We start from the raw sequence: 23,460 nt of genomic DNA on the forward strand, positions 1-23,460 counted from the left end.
TGAGCTTCATTCAATTCAAACAAAAAATATGGGTGAACAACCTTATAATGGACCCCGTGAGAGGACTCTTAGGGAGATGGCTGCACCTGGTTTCACATATGAGAGTTTGTGCATTCAATATCCTGAAGAGGATGTTCCTTTTGTGCTTAAAACTGGATTAATCCATTTGTTGCCCAAGTTTCATGGTCATGCAGGTGAAGATCGACATAAACATCTGAAGGAGTTCCATATTGATTGTTCTACCATGAAGCCTCCTAATGTTCAAGAGGACCATATTTACTTGAAGGAATTTCCACACTCATTGGAGGGAGTTGCTAAAGACTGGTTGTATTATTTAGCTCCCAGGTCCATCACTAGCTGGGATGATCTGAAAAGAATGTTTCTGGAGAAATTCTTCCCTGCCTCGAGGACCATTGCAATCAAAAAAGATATATCAGGGATTAGGCAACTTGGTGGAGAGAGCTTGTATGAGTACTGGGAGAGATTCAAGAAATTATGTGCAAGTTGTCCTCACCATCAGATTTCTGAGTAGTTGTTGCTATAATATTTCTATGAGGGGCTGAATAACATGGAGAGGAGTATGATAGATGCTGCAAGTGGTGGAGCACTTGGTGACATGACCCCAGATGAGGCCAGGCACTTGATAGAAAAGATGGCCTCGAACTCTCAATAATTTAGTACCAGAAATGACAATGCAATTATTATCCGAGGAGTTCATGATGTGGCCACTAATGCAGATAAAAAGCTAGAGAGTAAACTTGATGCATTGGTCAACCTGGTGACTCAACTTGCTGCAAATCAAAAATATGCATCTGTAGCAAGGGTCTGTGGCATCTGTACTTCAATTAATCATCCAATAGATGCTTTCCCCTCCTTACAAGACTCTTCTACAGGTCTTGAGGCGCCCCAAGCATATGCTGCCAACATTTACAATAATAGACCTCCACACCAACAACAACAAAATTATGATTTGTCCTCCAATAGATACAATCCTGGTTGGAGGAATCATCCCAAGTTGAGGTGGGGAAACTCTCAGCAGCAGCAAAATCAATCACCTTTTCATAACCAACCCTCAAGTTCTTCATACCAACCTCCTCAACAAAGACCCCCTCCTGCATCTGCACCTCTACCAACTCAACCTTCTACTTCTTCTAAACCTTCATTAGAGGAGTTGGTGAGGCAGATGACCATTCAAAAAATGCAAGTCTAGCAAGAGACTAGAGCCTCCATTCAGAGCTTGATAAACTAGATGGGGCAAATGGCCACTCAGCTCAATCAGGCATAGTCTCAACATTCAGATAAGTTGCCTTCACAGGCTGTGCAAAATCCAAAGAACGTGAGTGCCATCACCTTGAGGTCTAGCAAATAGGTTGACGTACCAGCACCAATACTTGCACTTGCACCAACATCTGAACCTACACTTGAGAAAGAGGTCCCTGTAGGTGGTAGCAGAAATTCGAATACAGGTGGACCTTCTTCTAGTGCACACAAAGGCAACTTGTAGCCACCTATCCCTCTTCCATTTCCACCAAAATTAATTCCAAGCAAAAAGATGGAAGAGGTGGATAAGGAGATATTGGAGACCTTTAGGAAGGTGGAGGTGAACATACCTCTGCTAGATGCCATCAAGCAAATTCCCAGATATGCTAAGTTTTTGAAGGATTTGGGCACCCACAAGAGGAAGCTAAAGGGAAATGAGCAAATCAACATGGGCAGAAATGTCTCAGCACTCATAGGTAAATCTGTTCCACACATTCCTGAAAAATGTAAAAACCCAGGTACATTCTGTATACCTTGCATTATTAGTGACAGTAAATTTGAAAATTCCATGCTTGACTTAGGAGCTTCAATTAATGTCATGCCTCTGTCCATTTTTAAATCTCTGTCTCTTGGACCTTTACAAACTACGGGTGTGGTCATTCAGTTGGCCAATAGGAGTGTTGCCCACCCTACAAGTTTTGTAGAAGATGTCTTGGTTCAGGTTGGTGAACTTATTTTTCCTGCAGATTTTTATGTTCTTGATATACAGCCTGGACCAAGATTGATGTATATGCTGGTACCTTGTCTATGGAATTTGGTGATATTGTTGTTCATTTTAATATTTTGGATGCCATGAAATTTCCTTTTGAAGCTTATTCTATTTTTCGTGCTGAATTGATTGATGATTTAGTTGATGAGCACATTCATGATTTTGATTCTTCTCATGCTAAGAAACATTCATTTTTATTTCATCTGTATAGCTGCCTTTCATGCATTGAGTTTGAGTTTGAGTCTGAATCTGAATATGAGTCTAAATGTGAAATTGATTGTCATGAGGCATATGAATTTGATACTTTGGGTGTTGTACCTCTTGGTCTTGATTTTATAGAATCAGAATGCATTAACCATGTTGCAAGAAGTACAAAAGAATCTAACTTGCAGGTTGAGGTACAGGCTGCGGAACCCTTTCCCCTATCTTTGGTTCCTTTTGATGTTCAGCCAGCACCCACACTAGAGTTGAAACCTCTTTTAGAGAACTTCAAGTATGCTTACTCAGAGGACGATGAGAGATTCCCTGTGATCATATCCACCTTGTAGACCCCTAAAATTGTCCGGGTCGGAAATAAGACTCGAAGACTCTCAAAGATCAATGGAAAGTCAGCCAAAAGGACTCCCAGAAGACCATAGAATGACTATCTGTAGGTTTAGAGGTCTTAGAGTAGCTAAAAATAAGAAAGTGAGAGGAGTGGAGCTCAATACGGCCTCTTTGGAGCTCAGTACGGCCCGTATTGCATTTTTGAACTGCAATACGGCCGTACTGAAACCAATACGGCCGTATTGATGTTTTTGAACCTCAATACGGCCGTATTGAATTCAATACGGCCGTATTGAAGTTCAAAACTTCAATACGGGCCGTATTGACACCAGGGGCCGTACTACGCCTCACCCCTATAAATAAGACGTCATTTGGACGTCATTTGACACTTTTACACACTTCTTGGACTCTCTCCTTGAGGATTCTGGGGTTTTTGAGCAGTGTTCTGCCCTAGGAATCTCTCCGAGAGCCGATCCGACGAAGTTCTTGAGTTCTAAGCATTTAGCTTGAGAATTCGAACTAGTCGAAGGGAAATCTTTTTGATTTCCATAGTAAAAATTAATTTTTAGGGAAGGAGCGAGCGAGCGTGTAGTGGGAGGGAGCGCCAAAAAGCCTCCTAACATCTGTTTAGATATATAAAAGCACGCTTCAAGAGGTTTTTCTTAAAATCCCTTCTTTTATTGCTTTCTGATTGTCGCATATTTAATATTGTCATCATGTAGATATTTAATTTATAATCGTTTATAATAAATAGGGGTAATTTAGTAATTTTACACTGTTATTTATGAAATAATCCGTCATAGGGAACCCGAAAGGGGCGTTGTGGGGTGCTAACACCTTCCCCGCACGTAACCGACTCCCTTACCCAACTCTGGTTGTAATGGCCAAGGTTGATTTATAAAATCAATTGCCTTAAATCTTTTTCCAATGTTTTGAGTAAAACATTGGTGGCGACTCCAAGAACCCTACCTTTTGCGAAAACCACTAATCCATGGAGGGTCCCGCTTGGGGTTAACATGGATTGGTGAATCATTTAATAAAATTGTTAGCTCGACAAGGTCTCAGTTTGAGAATAAGTCGTTCTAGCAATCCACCACTTTTCAAAACATTAAAAAGAGTCCGACCATCGTCGCGAATGCCAAGGTCCGTTTCGGCGGGTGGCGACAGATGGCGACTCCGCTGGGGAAGCCTCGAGAGTCAGTCCCATTTAGTGATGGATTCTTTTCAAAATAATAGTTTAAAATTACTTTATTACCCCTTACTTGTATGATAACATGCTTTATCTATTTGGCTTTAAATAACTGTTGTATGTTTAAATTCTCGCAATTGTTTGAAATACAAACTGCACACGAACCTTTGCACACAACAGTTCCCTCTATACCCGGGGGCATGAGTGGTAAGCCATAGGGAGTGGATGTTAGTACGACCGGTTGTCGAATGGGTCTATAGGTGCCCGTAGACCGTTGTCGGAAAGCATCACTCAAGGTGATAACCATGAACTCAAGTCCGACAGTGCGTTGGAACTTTCCATCGACTTACGACGAGAGGAATTGGGTCCCTATAATGGGGGCACCTTGGGGGCCTCAGACCAGTGAGAACAGTTAGAACCTCCTTGAATATGCACTTTTCTGCAGGATACCCCTACCTCGTGATTCGCTCGTGACTGATCGTGGATGAGTGAATTGTGTGTGCATTGTGTATGTGACATTGTTTGAGCATACATTGCATTATTTAAACATACAACATTCCTTTTAAATAAGAATAAATAGGAATAAGAATCTTCCATTACATGGTGTTAACATCTACCTTCATCACATTCATGTAGGTAGTTTCCATTTTTTCACCAAAAAAAAATAATAATAATACAAAAAAAAATACTCAAAGAAAAAAAAAGAAAAATATATTTATCCAAACCAAGCAATATCATGCATCATCTTAGGAGCATCCCGAAAACATGATAATGCTTAGTTGAATAAACACAATGCATGCATATTCAACGCCATCATCTCATATCATGCATTCTTATCAAAGATCATGGAGGGATCTAGGTTTGCATTTCATACATCCCTCCTAGTAATTCATTAATAAACATAAAAAGAAAGGATTAAATCGATGCGTATGTTCAGAATGGATCGCACGCCATTCGTTATTAAATGCAAGCCAACAACCGCGTCAAGCGAACACACGTCAACTCCGTTGTTGGTAATCAAGACAAACAAAGGGGAAGGTCCGACACCGTTAAGGATCACTGCTCCAAGACCTTTCCCCTACGAATCGAATAAGGCTGTGCCATGGATATACGACATCCATTCTTCTGCCGACAGCGATATCTCTAACATCGCTGGACTTGGGGGCATGACTAGGAGTGGCAGGATCTACACTCCCGAAGATCTTCATGATAAAGCTCCCAAGAATAAAGGAAAAGAAAAAGAAAAAGAAAAACCGAGGAAAATAAAGAATCCGAGGAGGAGACAGACGAGCTGTTAAAGTTTATCCGACAAAGCGAGTACTCCATCGTGGATCAACTTCACAGGACGCCAGCAAAGATTACGCTGTTGTCTTTGATCCTAAGCTCCGAACCGCATCGACAAGCTCTGTTGAAAGTCTTGAACGAGGCATATGTGTCGCACACCATCTCCCAAGACAAGTTTGAGGGGATTGTTAGTCACATCACGGCTAACGATCACCTCACTTTCACCGATGAAGAGATCCCCGCTGAGGGACCGAACCACAACAAGCCCTTGCACATCTTTGTAAAGTGCAAGGAGTATCACATCGCTAAAGTCTTGGTAGACAATGGATCTTCCTTGAATGTGATGCCAAAAAGAACGCTTGATCAAGTGGCAATCAAGGGAGTCCAAATGCGCCCAAGCAACATGATCGTCCGAGCTTTCGACGGTTCTAAAAGAGAAGTGGTGGGAGAAGTCAATCTCCCAATCCAAATTGGGCCCACCATCTTCAACGTCGAATTTCAAGTGATGGACATTACTCCCGCATACAGCTGTCTCCTTGGCCGACCTTGGATTCATGATGCAAAAGCTGTTCCTTCTACGCTCCATCAGAAAATCAAGTTCATAGTAGGTGACAAGCTGGTGACCGTACAAGCTGAAGATGACATACTCATCAGCAAGCCATCTGCCATACCTTATGTGGATACAGCGGAGGAAGCTTTAGAAACCGCCTTCCAAGCATTGGAAATCGCCAATGTTGAAACGTTTCCCTGAGAAATGAAGAAGGTAGCCTCCATGCTCACCAAGAACGGATACTTGCCAAGACAAAGACTTGGCAAGGATTCCCAAGGAATTCCCGAGCTACCTATTATCAAGGACAATCCGGGGAAACAAGGGTTAGGATACAACCCTAATAAAGATCAAAGGACGAAGAGGAACCAAGATCCTTCTCGACGTTCTTTAAGCCAGATCTTTAGGAAGGCCGGTTCACAAACGTCAAGGCCGGTCGTTGTCATCAAGTGCTTTTCTCCTTCTGATAGGGATGTATAGACCTGATGACTATTAGAGATCACTCCTCGGGGACAGCCCGACCCCCGAGCCTCGATAGGGCACATGTTTCCATTATGATTATAATAAAATCATTCTTTATTAATTCTTATTGCTTCTCTTCTTGCTTGCAATAAATCTCTAGACCACATTATTTTTAACCCTGTTTGAATAAACATGAATGAGGTTAAAATCATCTTAATAACAAATAAACCCACATCATTTTTATGTGGAAGTGTGCGACAACTTAGAGCACCTTTCCTTGGCCTCGACAAGTGCCATCATGGATAAAAAAGAAATCCTTTAAAAAAAAAATCATAAAAAAAGCTCGGCAGGAAACCCAAAAAGGGGGGCTGCGCAAAAATAAGAGCAAAAGACCCGCTAGGAATCCCACGAAAGGGTGACCTAGGCAAAAATTAGGGTTGCAAAAATAAACAAAAACAAAGGTCCGCTGAGACGCCACAAAAGGGTGTTTTAGGCAAAAAATAAGGACAATCAAAAAAGCAAAAGAAATCCATGATGGTACCATGAGCCGAATTAAAAAAGGTTCAAGGGAAGCTATCTAAGTTGTCAAATCACAACGTCAATAACAAGATTTTCTAAACTTCATAAGTGTTTAATCAAACAAGCCTAAACACATAAGCCTACCTTGGCCAACCATTCTTACAAAAACCATTTTTGAAAAATAAATCCCCTCTAAAACACAAACTTCTGAACAAAAAATATCTTTCCTTTCTTTTCTCTCTTGTCCCAAACGATTTTAGAATAATCTAGTGGAAACATGGAGATATAGTGGTCAATAGGAGGGTTGACATGTCTTCTAAAGGAAGGGAAGGATCACTTGGTTGATGACACCAATCTCGATATAACACGCATCATTCCTCGGTTACAGTAAATCGGCAGCGCACAGCCCGTCTAGAGGAATGACAAAATTCAAACAGAGAAACGCATCGGTTAATTCTTTTGAAAAATGAATCAAATAGAATTAGGTGCATCATACCGCATACATGCATATAGATGATAGGTGTACTGGAAGATCACTTATTCTCTGTTTATTGAAAAAACAAACAAAAAAAACAAAAAAAACAAAAAAATATAAACTTCAGAAAAAACAATGCGCCCGTGCCATGTTCAGTACACCCGTACTAAAATCAGGGTTATGAACAAATTTTCAACTCAATACGGGCGTACCGAAATGAATACGGCAGCATTGGCCATAACGTCCACACCAATACGGGCGTATTGAATTCAATACGGCCCGTATTGGCCCATTCTCATTCATCACAACATCTTCATTCCTCTGCATACTTCATCTGTGAGTGTGTTTGAGATCCCTCCAACAGAAAAAGCCGAAAAATCGACAAAAAAGGCAAAAATACAGAAAAAGCCAAAAATCAACAAAAAAAGGCAAAATACAGAAAACCCAACAAATTGTACAAAATAACTGAGCCTGGAGAGGCTTGCCGAAATAATACTCGTACAGAATAACTGAGCCTGGAGAGGCTTGCCGAAATAATACTCGTACAGAATAACTGAGCCTGGAGAGGCTTGCCGAAATAATACTCGTATAGAATAACTGAGCCTGGAGAGGCTTGCCGAAATAATACTCCCTCATCATACAGAATAACTGAGCCTGGAGAGGCTTGCCGAAATAATACTCCCCAATAACTGAGCCTGGAGAGGCTTGCCGAAATAATACTCCCTCATCAGAATAACTGAGCCTGGAGAGGCTTGCCGAAACAATACTCCCTCATCAGAATAATTGAGCCTGGAGAGGCTTGCCGAAATAATACTCCCCAGAGATATCTCAGCTTCCACTCACGGGCCAAATTCCCCAGTGAGAGCTATCAAACCAAGATCAGCAAGATTCCCCAAGGAAGGCTTGATCATCCAAACAGAATATCCAAGTCGAAAGGACTCATACTTCCTCAGTGGAGAATAGCTTTCCAACTCAAGCAATGAGTGAAGCTAAGCCTGAAGAGGCTTTCTAAATAATACTCTGGGATACATAAGATCTTCAATCCCCATTCGCCTACTCAGAGGCACCCCTTCAAAAAGCAAAAAATCAAAAACATCAATAACCATTCCCCAAACGGAATCCGGCACTCAGCCGAACACCGAACATCAAGATCATTCGCCTACTCAGAGGCACCCCTTCAAAAAGAGGAAAAATCAAAAAGATTAATAATCATTCCCCAAGAGGAATCCGACACTCGGAACATCAAGATCATTCGCCTACTCAGAGGCACTCCTTCAAAAAGCAAAAAATCAAAAACATCAATAAACCATTCCCCAAGTGGAAATCGGCTTTCAGCCAAACATCAAGCGTCAAGATGATCCGCCTAACAGAAGAGGCTAATCAATGACAAAATCCCCCAGCGGATAATAGCCTACACAGAGGCAACAAAACCAGAAAAAAAAAAGAGTCACCTGAATAAGGATAATCGGGATACTCCACCAACGTTGAAAAGACGTCAGCCAATCATAAGGCACCGCTCATCTCAGAAAGAGCATCTTCGTGTCTACAACCCAAGGAAACAGAAATTCCTCAATGGGCACCAATTACGCAATGCAAAATTGGGACACAAGAACCTATGAGTAACTGCGCATCCCCTAGACGGATCCCTGCGTTATCCAGCCCTCAGCGGCACCAAAATCAAAAACAAATCGTCGAAGCAGCATCGTGGACTGTGGAGACAAAACCATCACAGATCCCTGGAGAGGGCAAACTCACATTGCCAACGTCGTCAAGAACACGGAGGCAGACCCTGGGGAGGGCAAACCGCAGACCCTGGAGAGGGCAAACTCATGCTACCAAAGTGATCAGAAGCACGGAGGTACGCAACCCTGGGGAGGGCAAACCGCAGACCCTGGAGAGGGCAAACTCACGCTACCAAAGTGATCAGAAGCACGGAGGTACGCAACCCTGGGGAGGGTAAACCGCAGACCCTGGAGAGGGAAAACTCACGCTACCAAAGTGATCAGAAGCACGGAGGTATGCAACCCTGGGGAGGGCAAACCGCAGACCCTGGAGAGGGCAAACTCACGCTACCAAAGTGATCAGAAGCACGGAGGTATGCAACCCTGGGGAGGGCAAACCGCAGACCCTGGAGAGGGCAAACTCACGCTACCAAAGTGATCAGAAGCACGGAGGTATGCAACCCTGGGGAGGGCAAACCGCAGACCCTGGAGAGGGCAAACTCACGCTACCAAAGTGACTAGAAGCACGGAGGTATGCAGCTTTCGGCTCGGGCGACGAGCGAAGCAAAGCCTGGAGAGGCGGTACTCAACCTGGAGAGGCTACTCAGCAATTTTCCACCGGAAGACACTACAAGTCGGAAGGATGGCCTTTTCCCCGGACAATTGGGTCAGCTCCTTTACTTGTCAACCGGTACACTAAAAAGCCGCTTGACTAAGTAAAGGGGGGGGCAGCTGTAGACCCCTAAAATTGTCCGGGTCGGAAATAAGACTCGAAGAATCTCAAAGATCAATGGAAAGTCAGCCAAAAGGACTCCCAGAAGACCATAGGATGACTATCTGTAGGTTTAGAGGTCTTAGAGTAGCTAAAAATAAGAAAGTGAGAGGAGTGGAGCTCAATACGGCCTCTTTGGAGCTCAGTACGGCCCGTATTGCATTTTTGAACTGCAATACGGCCGTACTGAAACCAATACGGCCGTATTGATGTTTTTGAACCTCAATACGGCCGTATTGAATTCAATACGGCCGTATTGAAGTTCAAAACTTCAATAGGGGACGTATTGACACCAGGGGCCGTACTGCGCCTCACCCCTATAAATAAGACGTCATTTGGACGTCATTTGACACTTTTACACACTTCTTGGACTCTCTCCTTGAGGATTCTGGGGTTTTTGAGCAGTGTTCTGCCCTAGGAATCTCTCCGAGAGCCGATCCGACGAAGTTCTTGAGTTCTAAGCATTTAGCTTGAGAATTCGAACTAGTCGAAGGCAAATCTTTTTGATTTCCATAGTAAAAATTAATTTTTAGGGAAGGAGCGAGCGAGCGTGTAGTGGGAGGGAGCGCCAAAAAGCCTCCTAACATCTGTTTAGATATATAAAAGCACGCTTCAAGAGGTTTTTCTTAAAATCCCTTCTTTTATTGCTTTCTGATTGTCGCATATTTAATATTGTCATCATGTAGATATTTAATTTATAATCGTTTATAATAAATAGGGGTAATTTAGTAATTTTACACTGTTATTTATGAAATAATCCGTCATAGGGAACCCGAAAGGGGCGTTGTGGGGTGCTAACACCTTCCCCGCACGTAACCGACTCCCTTACCCAACTCTGGTTGTAATGGCCAAGGTTGATTTATAAAATCAATTGCCTTAAATCTTTTTCCAATGTTTTGAGTAAAACATTGGTGGCGACTCCAAGAACCCTACCTTTTGCGAAAACCACTAATCCATGGAGGGTCCCGCTTGGGGTTAACATGGATTGGTGAATCATTTAATAAAATTGTTAGCTCGACAAGGTCTCAGTTTGAGAATAAGTCGTTCTAGCAATCCACCACTTTTCAAAACATTAAAAAGAGTCCGACCATCATCGCGAATGCCAAGGTCCGTTTCGGCGGGTGGCGACACACCTCCCTTGATGTTGATCAAGAAGAGAGGTTGTTGCATGTGTTCCAAAAGCACAAGAAGGCAATTGGTTGGACCCTGGCAGACATTCCTGGCATTAGCCCATCCACGTGCATGCATAGGATACTATTGAAGCATGGAGCGAAACTAGTAAAATAGCCTCAAAGGAGACTTAACCCGGTGATTTTGGATGTTGTAAAGAAAGAGGTGACCAAGCTTCTACAAGCTGGGATCATATATCCTATTTAAGATAGTTAGTGGGTGAGTCCAGTCCAGGTGGTCCCTAAGAAGACAGGGTTCACTATTGTTAAGAATGAGAAGGATGAGCTCATACCCACCAGAGTCCTGTCGCCACCGGCCCGAAACGGTCTTTCGGCATTCGCGAAGGATGGTTGGACTCTTTTATTTGTTTAAAAGTGTGGATTGCTAGAATGACTTATTCTCAAACTGAGACCTCATCAAACGAGCGATTTTATTAAAAGGCTCACCAATCCATATTAATCCCAAGCGGGACCCTCCATGGATTAGTGGTTTTCGCAAAAGGAGGGTTCGTGGAGTCGCCACCAATGTTTTACTCAAAACATTGGAAAAAGGGATAAGGCAATTGATTTTATAAATCAACTTTGGCCATTACAACCAGAGTCGGGTAAGGGAATCGGTTACGCGTGGGGAAGGTGTTAGCACCCCACAGCGCCCCTTTCGGGTTCCCTATGACAGATTATTTTTAAAATAATAGCGTAAAATTACTAAATTACCCCTATTTATTATAAACGATTATAAATTAACTATCTACATGATGACAGTTTAAATATGCACACAGAAAGCAGTAAAAGGAAGGATTTAAGAAGAAACCTCTTGAAGCGTGCTTTTATATATTGAGTAAAACTGGGAAAGCTTTTTGGCGTTCCCTCGCTCTACAAGCTCGCTCGCTCCTTCCTAAAAACTTTTAACTATGGAAATCCGGAGGATTTCCCTTCGACTAGGTTTGATCCTCAAGCAAAATGGCTCGGGGCTCAAGAACTTCGTCGGATCAACTCTCCGAGTGATTTCTAGGGCAGAACACTGCTCAAAAACCCCAGAATACTCAAGGAGAGGGTTAAAACTATGTTGAAAAGTGTGGAATGACGTCCAATGACGTCTTATTTATAGGAAACAGGCGCAGTACGGGCATTGGGGGTCAATACGGCCCGTATTGAAGATTTGTTCTTCAATACCGTATTGAAGTTCAAAACCTTCAATACGGCCGTATTGATTTCAGTACGGCCGTATTGAAGTTCAAAACTTCAATACGGGCCGTACTGAGTCTCAAACAGGCCGTACTGAGCTTATTTCTTCCTATTTGCTTATTTTTGCTACTCTAAGACCTCTAAACCTACAGATAGTCATCCTTTGGCCTTCTAGGAGTCCTCCTGGTTGACTTTCCTTTGATCTTTGAGGGTCTTCGAGTCTTATTTCCGACCCGGACAATTTTAGGGGTCTACAGCTGCCCCCCCTTTACTTAGTCAAACGGTCTTTTGGTGTACCGGCTGACAAGTAAAGGAGTTGACCCAATTGTCCGGGTGATGCGCCGACCTTCTGACTTGTAGCGTCTTCCGGTGGAAAATTGTTGAGTAACCTCTCCAGGTTGTTGCATACCTCGGCGCTCCTGACAACCTCGGTAGCTAAGTTTACCCTCTTCAGGTCCTGCCTCTTAACATTCAGCAGTGTGAGTTTACCCTCTCCAGGTCCTGCCTCTTAACATTCAGCAGTGTGAGTTTACCCTCTCCAGGTCCTGCCTCTTAACATTCAGCAGTTGAGTTTACCCTCTCCAGGTCCTGCCTCTTAACATTCAGCAGTGTGAGTTTACCCTCTCCAGGTCCTGCCTCTTAACATTCAGCAGTTGAGTTTACCCTCTCCAGGTCCTGCCTCTTAACATTCAGCAGTTGAGTTTACCCTCTCTAGGTCCTGCCTCTTAACATTCAGCAGTGTGAGTTTACCCTCTCCAGGTCCTGCCTCTTAACATTCAGCAGTGTGAGTTTACCCTCTCCAGGTCCTGCCTCTTAACATTCAGCAGTTGAGTTTATCCTCTCCAGGTCCTGCCTCTTAACATTCAGCAGTTGAGTTTACCCTCTCCAGGTCCTGCCTCTTAACATTCAGCAGTGTGAGTTTACCCTCTCCAGGTCCTGCCTCTTAACATTCAGCAGTGTGAGTTTACCCTCTCCAGGTCCTGCCTCTTAACATTCAGCAGTTGAGTTTACCCTCTCCAGGTCGTGCCTCTTAACATTCAGCAGTTGAGTTTACCCTCTCCAGGTCCTGCCTCTTAACATTCAGCAGTGTGAGTTTACCCTCTCCAGGTCCTGCCTCTTAACATTCAGCAGTGTGAGTTTACCCTCTCCAGGTCCTGCCTCTTAACATTCAGCAGTTGAGTTTACCCTCTCCAGGTCCTGCCTCTTAACATTCAGCAGTTGAGTATTGCCTCTCCAGGCCTGCTTCCGTGTCTTCTGATCACTTCGGCAATGATTTGATATGATTTTTGTCTCCACAGTCCACGATGCTGCTTCGACGGTTTTTCTGATTTTGTGCCGCTGAGGGCTGGATAACGCAGGGATCCGTCTAGGGGATGTGCAGTCATTCATAGGTTCTTGTGCCCCAACTTGCATTGCATTGTTGGTACCCATGGGGAATTTTTGACTCCTTGGGGTGTAGACACAAATGCTCTCTCTCTGAGTTGAGCGATGCCTTATGTTTGGCTGACGTCCTTTTGACGTGGGTGGAGTATCCCGGTTGTCCTTATTCGGGTATCTCTTTTGGATTTTCTGATTTTTGTAGCCTCTGTGTAGGCTGTTTATCCGCTGGGGATTTTGTCATTCATTTCTTGACTGGCCTCTTCTGTTAGGCAAATGATCTTGATGTTTGGTGCTTGGCTGGATGCCACATTCCGTTTGGGGAATATTTATTGATATATTTTTTTCTTTTTTGGAAGAGTGCCTCTGAGTAGGCGAATTATCTTGATGTTCAGTGTTCGGCTGAGTGCCGGATTCCTCTTGGGGAATGGTTATTGATCTTTTTGTGATTTTTCTTGAAGGGGTGCCTCTGAGTAGGCGACTGGGGATTTAGGGATCTTATGTATCCCAGAGTATTAATTAGGAAGCCTCTGCAGGCTTAGCCTCACTCAACGCTTGAGCTGGAGAGCTATCTTCACTGAGGAAGTTTAAGTCCTTTGACTTGGATATTCTGCTTGGGAGATCGTACTTCCATTGGGGATTTTGACGATCTTGCTTTGATAGCTCTCGCTGGGAAATTTGGCCCATGAGCTTGAGTTGAGGTTTCTCTGGGGAGTATTATTTCTGCGAGCCTCTCCAGGCTCAGTTATTCTGCATACTGTGGAGGATGTGGAGTATTATTTTGGTAAGCCTCTCCAGGCTTAGTTATTCGGTTCAAACTGTTTGTTGGATTTTCTATATCCTTGCCTTTTTTCATTTTCGGCTTTTTCTGTATTTTGCCTTTTCTTCTGATTTGGCTTTTTCTGTGTTTTGCCTTTTTTTATGTTTTTGGCTTTTGCTGTACAGAAATTAAAAGTGCTAAAGAAATTAAATTCAGTTATTATGAGAGAGTATTATTTCGGCGAGCCTCTCCAGGCTCAGTTATTTTGTAGGAGTATTATTTCGGCAAGCCTCTCCAGGCTCAATTATTCTGAAGGAGTATTATTTCGACAAGCCTCTCCAGGCTCAATTATCCTGTATGACGAGGGAGTATTATTTCGGCGAGCCTCTCCAGGCTCAGTTATTCTGAGAGTATTCTTTCGGCAAGCCTCTCCAGGCTCAGTTATTCTGAAAGAGTATTATTTCGACAAGCCTCTCCAGGCTCAGTTATTCTGTGGGAGTATTGTTTCGGCAAGCCTCTCCAGGCTCAGTTATTCTGAGAGTATTCTTTCGGCAAGCCTCTCCAGGCTCAGTTATTCTGAGAGTATTTTTTTTCGGCAAGCCTCTCCAGGCTCAGTTATTCTGAGAGTATTATTTCGGCGAGCCTCTCCAGGCTCAATTATTCTGTATGAGTATTGTTTCGGCAAGCCTCTCCAGGCTCAGTTATTTTGAGAGTATTCTTTCGGCAAGCCTCTCCAGGCTCAGTTATTCTGAGAGTATTCTTTCGGCAAGCCTCTCCAGGCTCAGTTATTCTGTATGACGCTGTTGATTTTCTGAATCTTTGCATTTTGTTTGCTGCTGTCATACACAAGCAATTTTTCTATTTTTCTATTTTATGTGGTTGCCTCATGACGAGGTCTTTGAAAATTTCTTTATGGCCAATACGGCCGCATCCATTTCAGTATGCCCGTATTGAATTGAAAATTTGTTCATAACCCTAATTTTGGTACGGGCGTACTGAACATGATACGGGCGTATTGTTTTTTTGAAGTTTATATTTTTTGTTTTTTCAATAAACAGAGAATAAGTGATCTTCCATTACACCTATCATCTGTATGCATGTATGCAGTATGATGCACCTAATTCTATTTGATTCACTTTTCAAAAGAATTAACCGATGCGTTTCTCTGTTTGGATTTTTGTCATTCCTCTAGACGGGCTGTGTGCTGCCGATTTCTGTAACCGAGGAATGATGCGTATTTTGATTTTGGTGTCATCAACCAAATGATTCTTCCCTTTCTTTAGAAGATGTGTCAACCCTCCTATTGACCACTATATCTCCATGTTTCCACTAGATTATTCAAAAATCGTTGGGACAAGAGAGAAAAGAAGGAAAGGATATATTTTCAAAAGTCTGTGTTTTAGAGGGGATTATTTTATTTTTGAAAAATGGTTTTTGTAAGCATGGATGGCCAAGGTAGGCTTATTGTGTTTAGGTTTGTTTGTTTAAACACTTATGAGGTTAAGCACATCTTTGTTATTAATGATTGTGCTTTGACAACTTGGATAGCTTTTCTTGAGCCCCTTTGTTGAATTCAATTGATGGTACCATCATGGATTTATTTTGTTTTTTCTTTTTTTTGACGGCCCTAACTTTTGCCTAAAACACCCATTTGTGATGTCTTAGCGAGCTTTTGTCTTTGTTCATTTTTTCAACCCTAACTTTTGCCTAGGTCACCCTTTTCGTGGGATTCCTAGCGGGTCTTATGCTCTTATTTTTGCGCAGCCCCCTTTTTGGGTTTCCTGCCGAGCTTCTTTTATATTTTTAGGATTTCTTTTTATCCATGATGGCACTTATTGATGCCAAGAAAAGGTGCTCCAAGTTGTCATGCACACTTCCACACAAAATGATGTGGGTTTATTGATTTTTAAGACGATTTTAACCTCATTCATGTTTATTCAAACAGGGTTAAATAACGCGGTCTAGAATTTTATTGCAAGCGAGAAAAGAAGCAATAAGAAATAGTAATGAATGATTTTATTATAATCATAGTGGAAACATGTGCCCTATCGAGGCTCGGGGGTCGGGCTGTCCCCGAGGAGTGATCTCTAATAGTCACTGAATTTACACATCCCTATTAGAAGGAAAAGGACACTTGATGACGACAACCGGCTTTGAGGATTGTGAACCGGCCTTCCTAAAGATCTGGCTTAAAGAACGTCGAGAAGGATCTTGGTTCCTCTTCGTCCTTTGATCTTTGTTAGGGTTGTATCTTAACCCTTGTTTCCCCGGATTGTCCTTGATAATGGGTAGCTCCGGGATTCCTTGGGAGTCCTTGCCTAATTCTTGTCTTGGCAAGTATCCGTTCTTTGTGAGCATATGAGCTACCTTCTTCATTTCTCGGGGAAATGTCTCAACATTGGCGATCTCCAACGCTTGGAAGGCGGTTTCTAAAGCTTCCTCCGCTGCATCCACGTAAGGTATGGTGGATGGTTTGCTGATGAGTATGTCATCTTCAGCTTGTACAGTCACCAGTTTGTCACCCACTATGAACTTGACTTTCTGGTGGAGCGTAGAGGGTACAGCTTTCGCATCATGAATCCAAGGTCGGCCGAGGAGACAGCTGTATGCGGGAGTAGTGTCCATCACTTTGGAATTCGACGTTGAAGATAGTGGGTCCAATTTGGATTGGAAGATTGATCTCTCCCACCACTTCTCTTTTAGATCCATCGAAGGCTCGAACGATCATGTTGCTCGGGCGCATTTGGATTCCCTTGATTGCCACTTGCTCGAGCGCTCTTTTTGGCATTACGTTCAAGGAAGATCCATTATCTACCAAGACTTTAGCGATGTGATACTCCTTGCACTTTATAGAGATGTGCAAGGGCTTGTTGTGGTTTGATCCCTCGGCGGGGATTTCTTCATCGATGAAGGTGAGGTGATCATTAGCCTTGATGTGACTAACAATCCCCTCAAACTCGTCTTGGGAGATAGTGTGCGACACGTATGCCTCGTTCAAGACTTTCAACAGAGCTTGCCGATGCGGTTCGGAGCATAGGATCAACGACAACAGCGTAATCTTTGCTGGCGTCCTATGAAGTTGATCCACGATGGAGTACTCGCTCTGTCGGATAAATTTTAACAGCTTGTCAGTCTCCTCCTCGGATTCTTTTTCCTCGGTTTTCTTTTCTTCTTTTTCTTTATTCTTGGGGGCTTTGTTATGAAGATCATCGGGAGTGTAGATCCTACCACTCCTAGTCATGCCCCCAAGTCCAGCGATGTTGGAGATATCGCTGTCGGCAGAAGAGTGGATGTCGTATATCCACGGCACAGCCTTATTTGATTTGTAAGGGAAAGGCCTTGGAACTGTGATCCTTAACGGTGTCGGACCTTCCCCTTTATTCGTCTTAATTACCAACAACGGAGTTGACGTGTGTTCGCTTGGCGCGGTTGTTGGCTTACACTTGATAACGAACGGCGTGCGATCCATTCTTTGAACATACGCATCGACTAATCCTTTCTTTTTATTAATGTTTATTAATGGATTACTAGGAGAGATGTATGACTCCTAGATTCCTCCATGATCTATATGCATGATATGAGATGATGGTGGTGAATATGCATGCATAGTGTTTATTCAACTAAGCATTATCATGTTTTTAGGATGTCCCTAAGATGATGCATGATATTGCTTGGTTTGGATAAATGACCCTTTTTTTCTTTTTTTGGGTATTTTTTTATTTTATATATTTTTTGTATTTTTTGGGTGAAAAGGGAAACTACCTATATGAATGTGATGAAGGTAGATGTTAACACCGTATAATGGAAGATTCTTATTCCTATTTATTATTTTTTTTTTATTTAAAAAAAAGAATGTTGTATGTTTAAAAGGTGCAATGTATGCTCATACAATGTCACATAAAAATGCACACACAATTCACTCATCCACGAACAGTCACGAGCGAATCACGAGGTAGGGGTCTCCTGCAGAAAAGTGCATATTCAAGGAGGATCTAACTGTTCTCACTTGGTCAAAGGCCCCCAAGGTGCCCCCATTATAGGGACCCAATTCCTCTCGTCGTAAGTCGATGGAAAGCTCCAACGCACTGTCGGACTCAAGTTCATGGTTATCACCTTGAGTGATGTTTTTCCGACAACGATCTCGTAGGCTCCTATAGACCCATTCAACCGGCCGTACTAACATCCACTCCCTATGGTTAATCACTCATGCCCCCGGGTATAGAGGGAACTGTTGTGTGCAAAGGTTTGTGTACAGTTTGTATTTCAAACAATTGCGGAATTTAAACATACAACAGTTATTTAAAGCCACAAAATAAATCATATTATCATACAATCAAGGGGTAATGAAGTAATTTTTAACTATTATTTGTTAAAAACAATCTGTCACTAAATGGGACTGACTCTCGAAGCTTCCCCAGTGGAGTCGCCATCTGTCGCCACCGGCCCGAAACGGTCTTTCGGCATTCGCGAAGGATGGTTGGACTCTTTTATTTGTTTAAAAGTGTGGATTGCTAGAATGACTTATTCTCAAACTGAGACCTCATCAAACGAGCGATTTTATTAAAAGGCTCACCAATCCATATTAATCCCAAGCGGGACCCTCCATGGATTAGTGGTTTTCGCAAAAGGAGGGTTCGTGGAGTCGCCACCAATGTTTTACTCAAAACATTGGAAAAAGGGATAAGGCAATTGATTTTATAAATCAACTTTGGCCATTACAACCAGAGTCGGGTAAGGGAATCGGTTACGCGTGGGGAAGGTGTTAGCACCCCACAGCGCCCCTTTCGGGTTCCCTATGATAGATTATTTTTAAAATAATAGCGTAAAATTACTAAATTACCCCTATTTATTATAAACGATTATAAATTAACTATCTACATGATGACAGTTTAAATATGCACACAGAAAGCAGTAAAAGGAAGGATTTAAGAAGAAACCTCTTGAAGCGTGCTTTTATATATTGAGTAAAATTGGGAAAGCTTTTTGGCGTTCCCTCGCTCTACAAGCTCGCTCGCTCCTTCCTAAAAACTTTTAACTATGGAAATCCGGAGGATTTCCCTTCGACTAGGTTTGATCCTCAAGCAAAATGGCTCGGGGCTCAAGAACTTCGTCGGATCAACTCTCCGAGTGATTTCTAGGGCAGAACACTGCTCAAAAACCCCAGAATACTCAAGGAGAGGGTTAAAACTATGTTGAAAAGTGTGGAATGACGTCCAATGACGTCTTATTTATAGGAAACAGGCGCAGTACGGGCATTGGGGGTCAATACGGCCCGTATTGAAGATTTGTTCTTCAATACCGTATTGAAGTTCAAAACCTTCAATACGGCCGTATTGATTTCAGTACGGCCGTATTGAAGTTCAAAACTTCAATACGGGCCGTACTGAGTCTCAAACAGGCCGTACTGAGCTTATTTCTTCCTATTTGCTTATTTTTGCTACTCTAAGACCTCTAAACCTACAGATAGTCATCCTTTGGCCTTCTAGGAGTCCTCCTGGTTGACTTTCCTTTGATCTTTGAGGGTCTTCGAGTCTTATTTCCGACCCGGACAATTTTAGGGGTCTACAAGTCCAAAATAGTTGGAGGGACTGTATTGATTACCGGAGGCTCAACCAAGCGACAAGGAAGGATCACTTTCCTCTACCCTTCATTGATCAGATGCTTGAGCGTTGTAGACCCCTAAAATTGTCCGGGTCGGAAATAAGACTCGAAGACTCTCGAAGATCAAAGGAAAGTCAGCCGGAAGGACTCCTGGAAGACCCTGGAAGACCCTAGGACGACAATCTGTAGGTTTAGAGGTCTTAGAGTAGCAAAAAATAAGAAAGTGGAGGGAATGAAGCCCAATACGGCCTCCCAGAAGTTCAGTACGGCCGTATTGAACATTTTAAACTACAATACGGCCGCACTGAACTCAATACGGCCGTATTGAAGTTTCTGAACTTCAATACGGCTGCATTGAATTCAATACGGCTGCACTGAACTTCAATACGGCTGCATTGAATTCAATACGGCTGCACTGAACTTCAATACGGCTGCACTGAACTTCAATACGGCCGTATTGAGGTTTTTTTGAACTTCAATACGGCCGTATTGAATTCAATACGGCCGTATTGTAGTTCAAAACTTCAATACGGACCGTATTGACCCCCAGAGGCCGTATTGCGCCTCATTCCTATAAATATGACGTCAATTGGACGTCATTTGACACTTTCACACTGAGTTTTAACCCTCTTCTTGAGTATTCTTGGTTTTTTTGAGCAGTGCTCTGCCTAGAAATCACTCGGAGAGTTGATCCGACGAAGTTCTTGAGTCACGAGCCATTTGCTTGAGTCTCGAACCTAGTCGTAGGGAAATCCTCCGGATTTCCATAGTTAAAATTTTATAGGAGGGAGCGAGCGGTCTTGTAGAGGGAGGGAACGCCAAAACGCTTCCCAATTTCTGTCAAGATATATAAGAAAGCACGCTTCAAAGGTTTATCTCTTTAAAGTCCCTTCTTTTACCGCTTTCTGTGTGTACATATTTAAACTGTCATCATGTAGATAATTAATTTATAATTGCTTAGAATAAATAGGGGTAATTTAGTAATTTCGCACTATTATTTTTAAATAATCTGTCATAGGGAACCCGAAAGGGGCGCTGTGGGGTGCTAACACCTTCCCCACGCGTAACCGACTCCCTTACCCGACTCTGGTTGTAATGGCCGAAGTCGATTTTTGAATCGATTGCCTTAAACTTCTTTTTTCCAATGTTTTGAGTAAAACATTGGTGGCGACTCCACGAACCCTTCCTTTTTATGAAAACCGCTAATCCATGGAGGGTCCCGCTTGGGATTAACATGGATTGGTGAGCCTTTTAATAAAATTGCTCGTTTGACAAGGTCTCAGTTTGAGAATAAGTCATTCTAGCAATCCATATTTTTAAACAAATAAAAGAGTCCAACCATCCTTCGCGAATGCCGAAAGCCCGTTTCGGGCCGGTGGCGATAGATGGCGACTCCACTGGGGAAGCCTCGAGAGTCAGTCCCATTTAGTGACAGATTATTTTTAACAAATAATAGTTAAAATTACTTTATTACCCCTTGCTTGTATGATAACATGCTTTATTTATATGGCTTTAATAACTGTTGTTTGTTTAATTTTCCGCAAATGTTTGAAATAAAAACTGCACACAAACCTTTGCACACAACAGTTCCCTCTATACCCGGGGGCATGAGTGGTAAGCCATAGGGAGTGGATGTTAGTACGGCCGGTTGTCGAATGGGTCTATAGGTGCCCGTAGACCGTTGTCGAAAAGCATCACTCAAGGTGATAACCATGAACTCGAGTCCGACAGTGCGTTGGAGCTTTCCATCGGCTTACGACGAGAGGAATTGGGTCCCTATAATGGGGGCACCTTGGGGGCCTCAGACCGGTGAGAACAGTTAGATCCACCTTGAATATGCACTTTTCTGCAGGAAACCCCTACCTCGTGATTCGCTCGTGACTGTTCGTGGATGAGTGAATTGTTTGTGTAAATGCTTATGTGCAATTGTTTGTGCATTAATAAATAACCTCGTGATAAGGTCTAAGAATAAATCCCCATGCATGAAAATGCCATGACATGAGAGAAAAGACCATGTGTGAAAATATAATAAAAGTGAGGAGCATGTGCATCATTACCGATAAGATATCATGCATCCTCATCAATTATTCATTTTAGGATCACCAATACCCTCTCGATGCGAGTAAAAGGGACCCATGACTATTGAGATTCTCCGTTGGGGAGAGATCATAGGCTAGGGAGGGTGATAAACCTTCATCTTAAAAAGGCAGCGCCTTAAAGATGGAGTCTTATCAAGCTCACATCGAGAGTGTATTCATACCATGAATAAACTAATTAGATTAAAACATTTTAGAAAGTGGCTGGTCATCACTCTGTCCTCACGCGCGCGCAGAAAATCAAGAAGATGGACGCGTTGGAGGAACAATATAAGAAGCTTACAGCCGAGCTCTCACAGCTCAAGGAGCAAATGGCGCAAATGATGGAACTCATGCGTCACCACAACATACAAGGGGCTGAGCACAGTGACCATGAGTCCCATCATGTTGGAGGAAGAGTGGAACAGGAGCTGAAAAGTGGGAAGCTAGCTAAACCTTCCCAATCATTTAAAGCTAAGAAGACCTTTGGGAAGAAGAAGGAGAGAGGAGTCAGTGCCATAACCATTTCCTCATCTTCCTCTACTTCGAAGTCAGGAAAGTCGCAATACAACTCCGTGAAGAAGTTTGATAAACTTCCGACCACATATAGCGACCTCCTGCCGAAGCTAGTGGAAGCACGTCTCCTAGCTTACGTTCCACTAAAGAAGATTGATCCACCTCATCCCTATTGGTACAAACCGCAAGACAAATGTCTATACCATTCGGGGGCATCGGGGCATTCAACGGAGAACTGTAGAGCTCTCAAATACAAGGTCCAAAACCTTATCGATGCTAGGTGGATCACTTTTTATTCAACAGCGCCCGACGTGAGCAAGAATCCTCGGCCAAAGCAGGATTAGAGAGAAGAACAAGCCACGATAGGGCCCCTTCATATTTCTCTTTTAGGGACTCATGATCAGTACCCGAGATCATGAGAACCTTTTCATGTAAATAAGGGTTTTTGTACAGTTTTAATACATATCAATAAAGAGGCATTTTTCACATATCATTCTCTCTTTTATTCTTTTCTCTCTTTCCTCATTAACATTAATAATTCTAAACCTAAACAGAACCAATAAAATAATTATGTCTGTAATTGTTCGCTCTGACCGGAATCCGAAGGTGAATGGGTTGAGTTGGACAGTGATGAGGAGACCATCTCTCCGGATCTGCAAAGACTGCTAGATCAAGAAGCTCGTCTACTCCGACCGTGTCAAGAGAAATTAGAGACTGTGAATTTGGGGCATGACCGAGAGATAAAAAAGGTCAACATTGGGACCCATATCAGTGATGAAATAAAGACTAATGTTTCCGCTATGATTATAATAAAATCATTCTTCATTGCTTCTTTTCTTGCTTATAATAAAATTCTAAACCACATTATTTTTAACCCTGTTTGAATAAACATGAATGAGGTTAAAATCATCTTAATAATAATAAACCCGCATCATTTTTATGTGGAAGTGTGTGTGACAACTTGGAGCACCTTCCCTTGGCCTCGACAAGTGCCATCATGGGTAAAAAGAAATCTTTCAAAATAAAAGAAGCTCGGCAGGAAACCCAAAAAGGGGACTGCGCAAAAATAAGAGCAAAGAACCCGCTAGGAATCCCACGAAAGGGTGACCTAGGCAAAAATTAGGGTTGCAAAATAAACAAAAAACAAAAGTACGCTAAAACACCACAAAAGGGTGTTTCAGGCAAAAATAAGGACAATAAAAAAAAAAAAACAAAAGAAATCCATGATGGTAC

At 42.7% G+C, this 23,460-nt stretch overlaps 1 protein-coding gene and 1 non-coding gene across 2 annotated transcripts; one reads left to right on the forward strand and one right to left on the reverse strand.

Moving 5' to 3' along the window:
- Positions 1 to 417: 417 nt before the first annotated feature.
- On the reverse strand, positions 418 to 523 carry LOC114915664 (small nucleolar RNA R71). Its single transcript, XR_003803758.1, has one exon. It is a non-coding gene; the product is annotated as a small nucleolar RNA R71 (small nucleolar RNA).
- A 45-nt stretch (positions 524 to 568) lies between these two features.
- Positions 569 to 2,577, forward strand: LOC145952357 (uncharacterized). Its single transcript, XM_083064707.1, has 4 exons — positions 569 to 636; positions 679 to 1,179; positions 1,642 to 2,046; positions 2,241 to 2,577. Exons 1-4 carry the CDS (start codon positions 569 to 571, stop codon positions 2,575 to 2,577), a joined length of 1,311 nt encoding a protein of 436 aa, XP_082920833.1.
- Positions 2,578 to 23,460: the final 20,883 nt, after the last annotated feature.

The sequence above is a fragment of the Cajanus cajan genome, chromosome 10 (assembly GCF_000230855.2).
Source record: "Cajanus cajan strain Asha chromosome 10, NIPB_CcT2T_4, whole genome shotgun sequence".
NCBI classification, from domain to species: domain Eukaryota; kingdom Viridiplantae; phylum Streptophyta; class Magnoliopsida; order Fabales; family Fabaceae; genus Cajanus; species Cajanus cajan.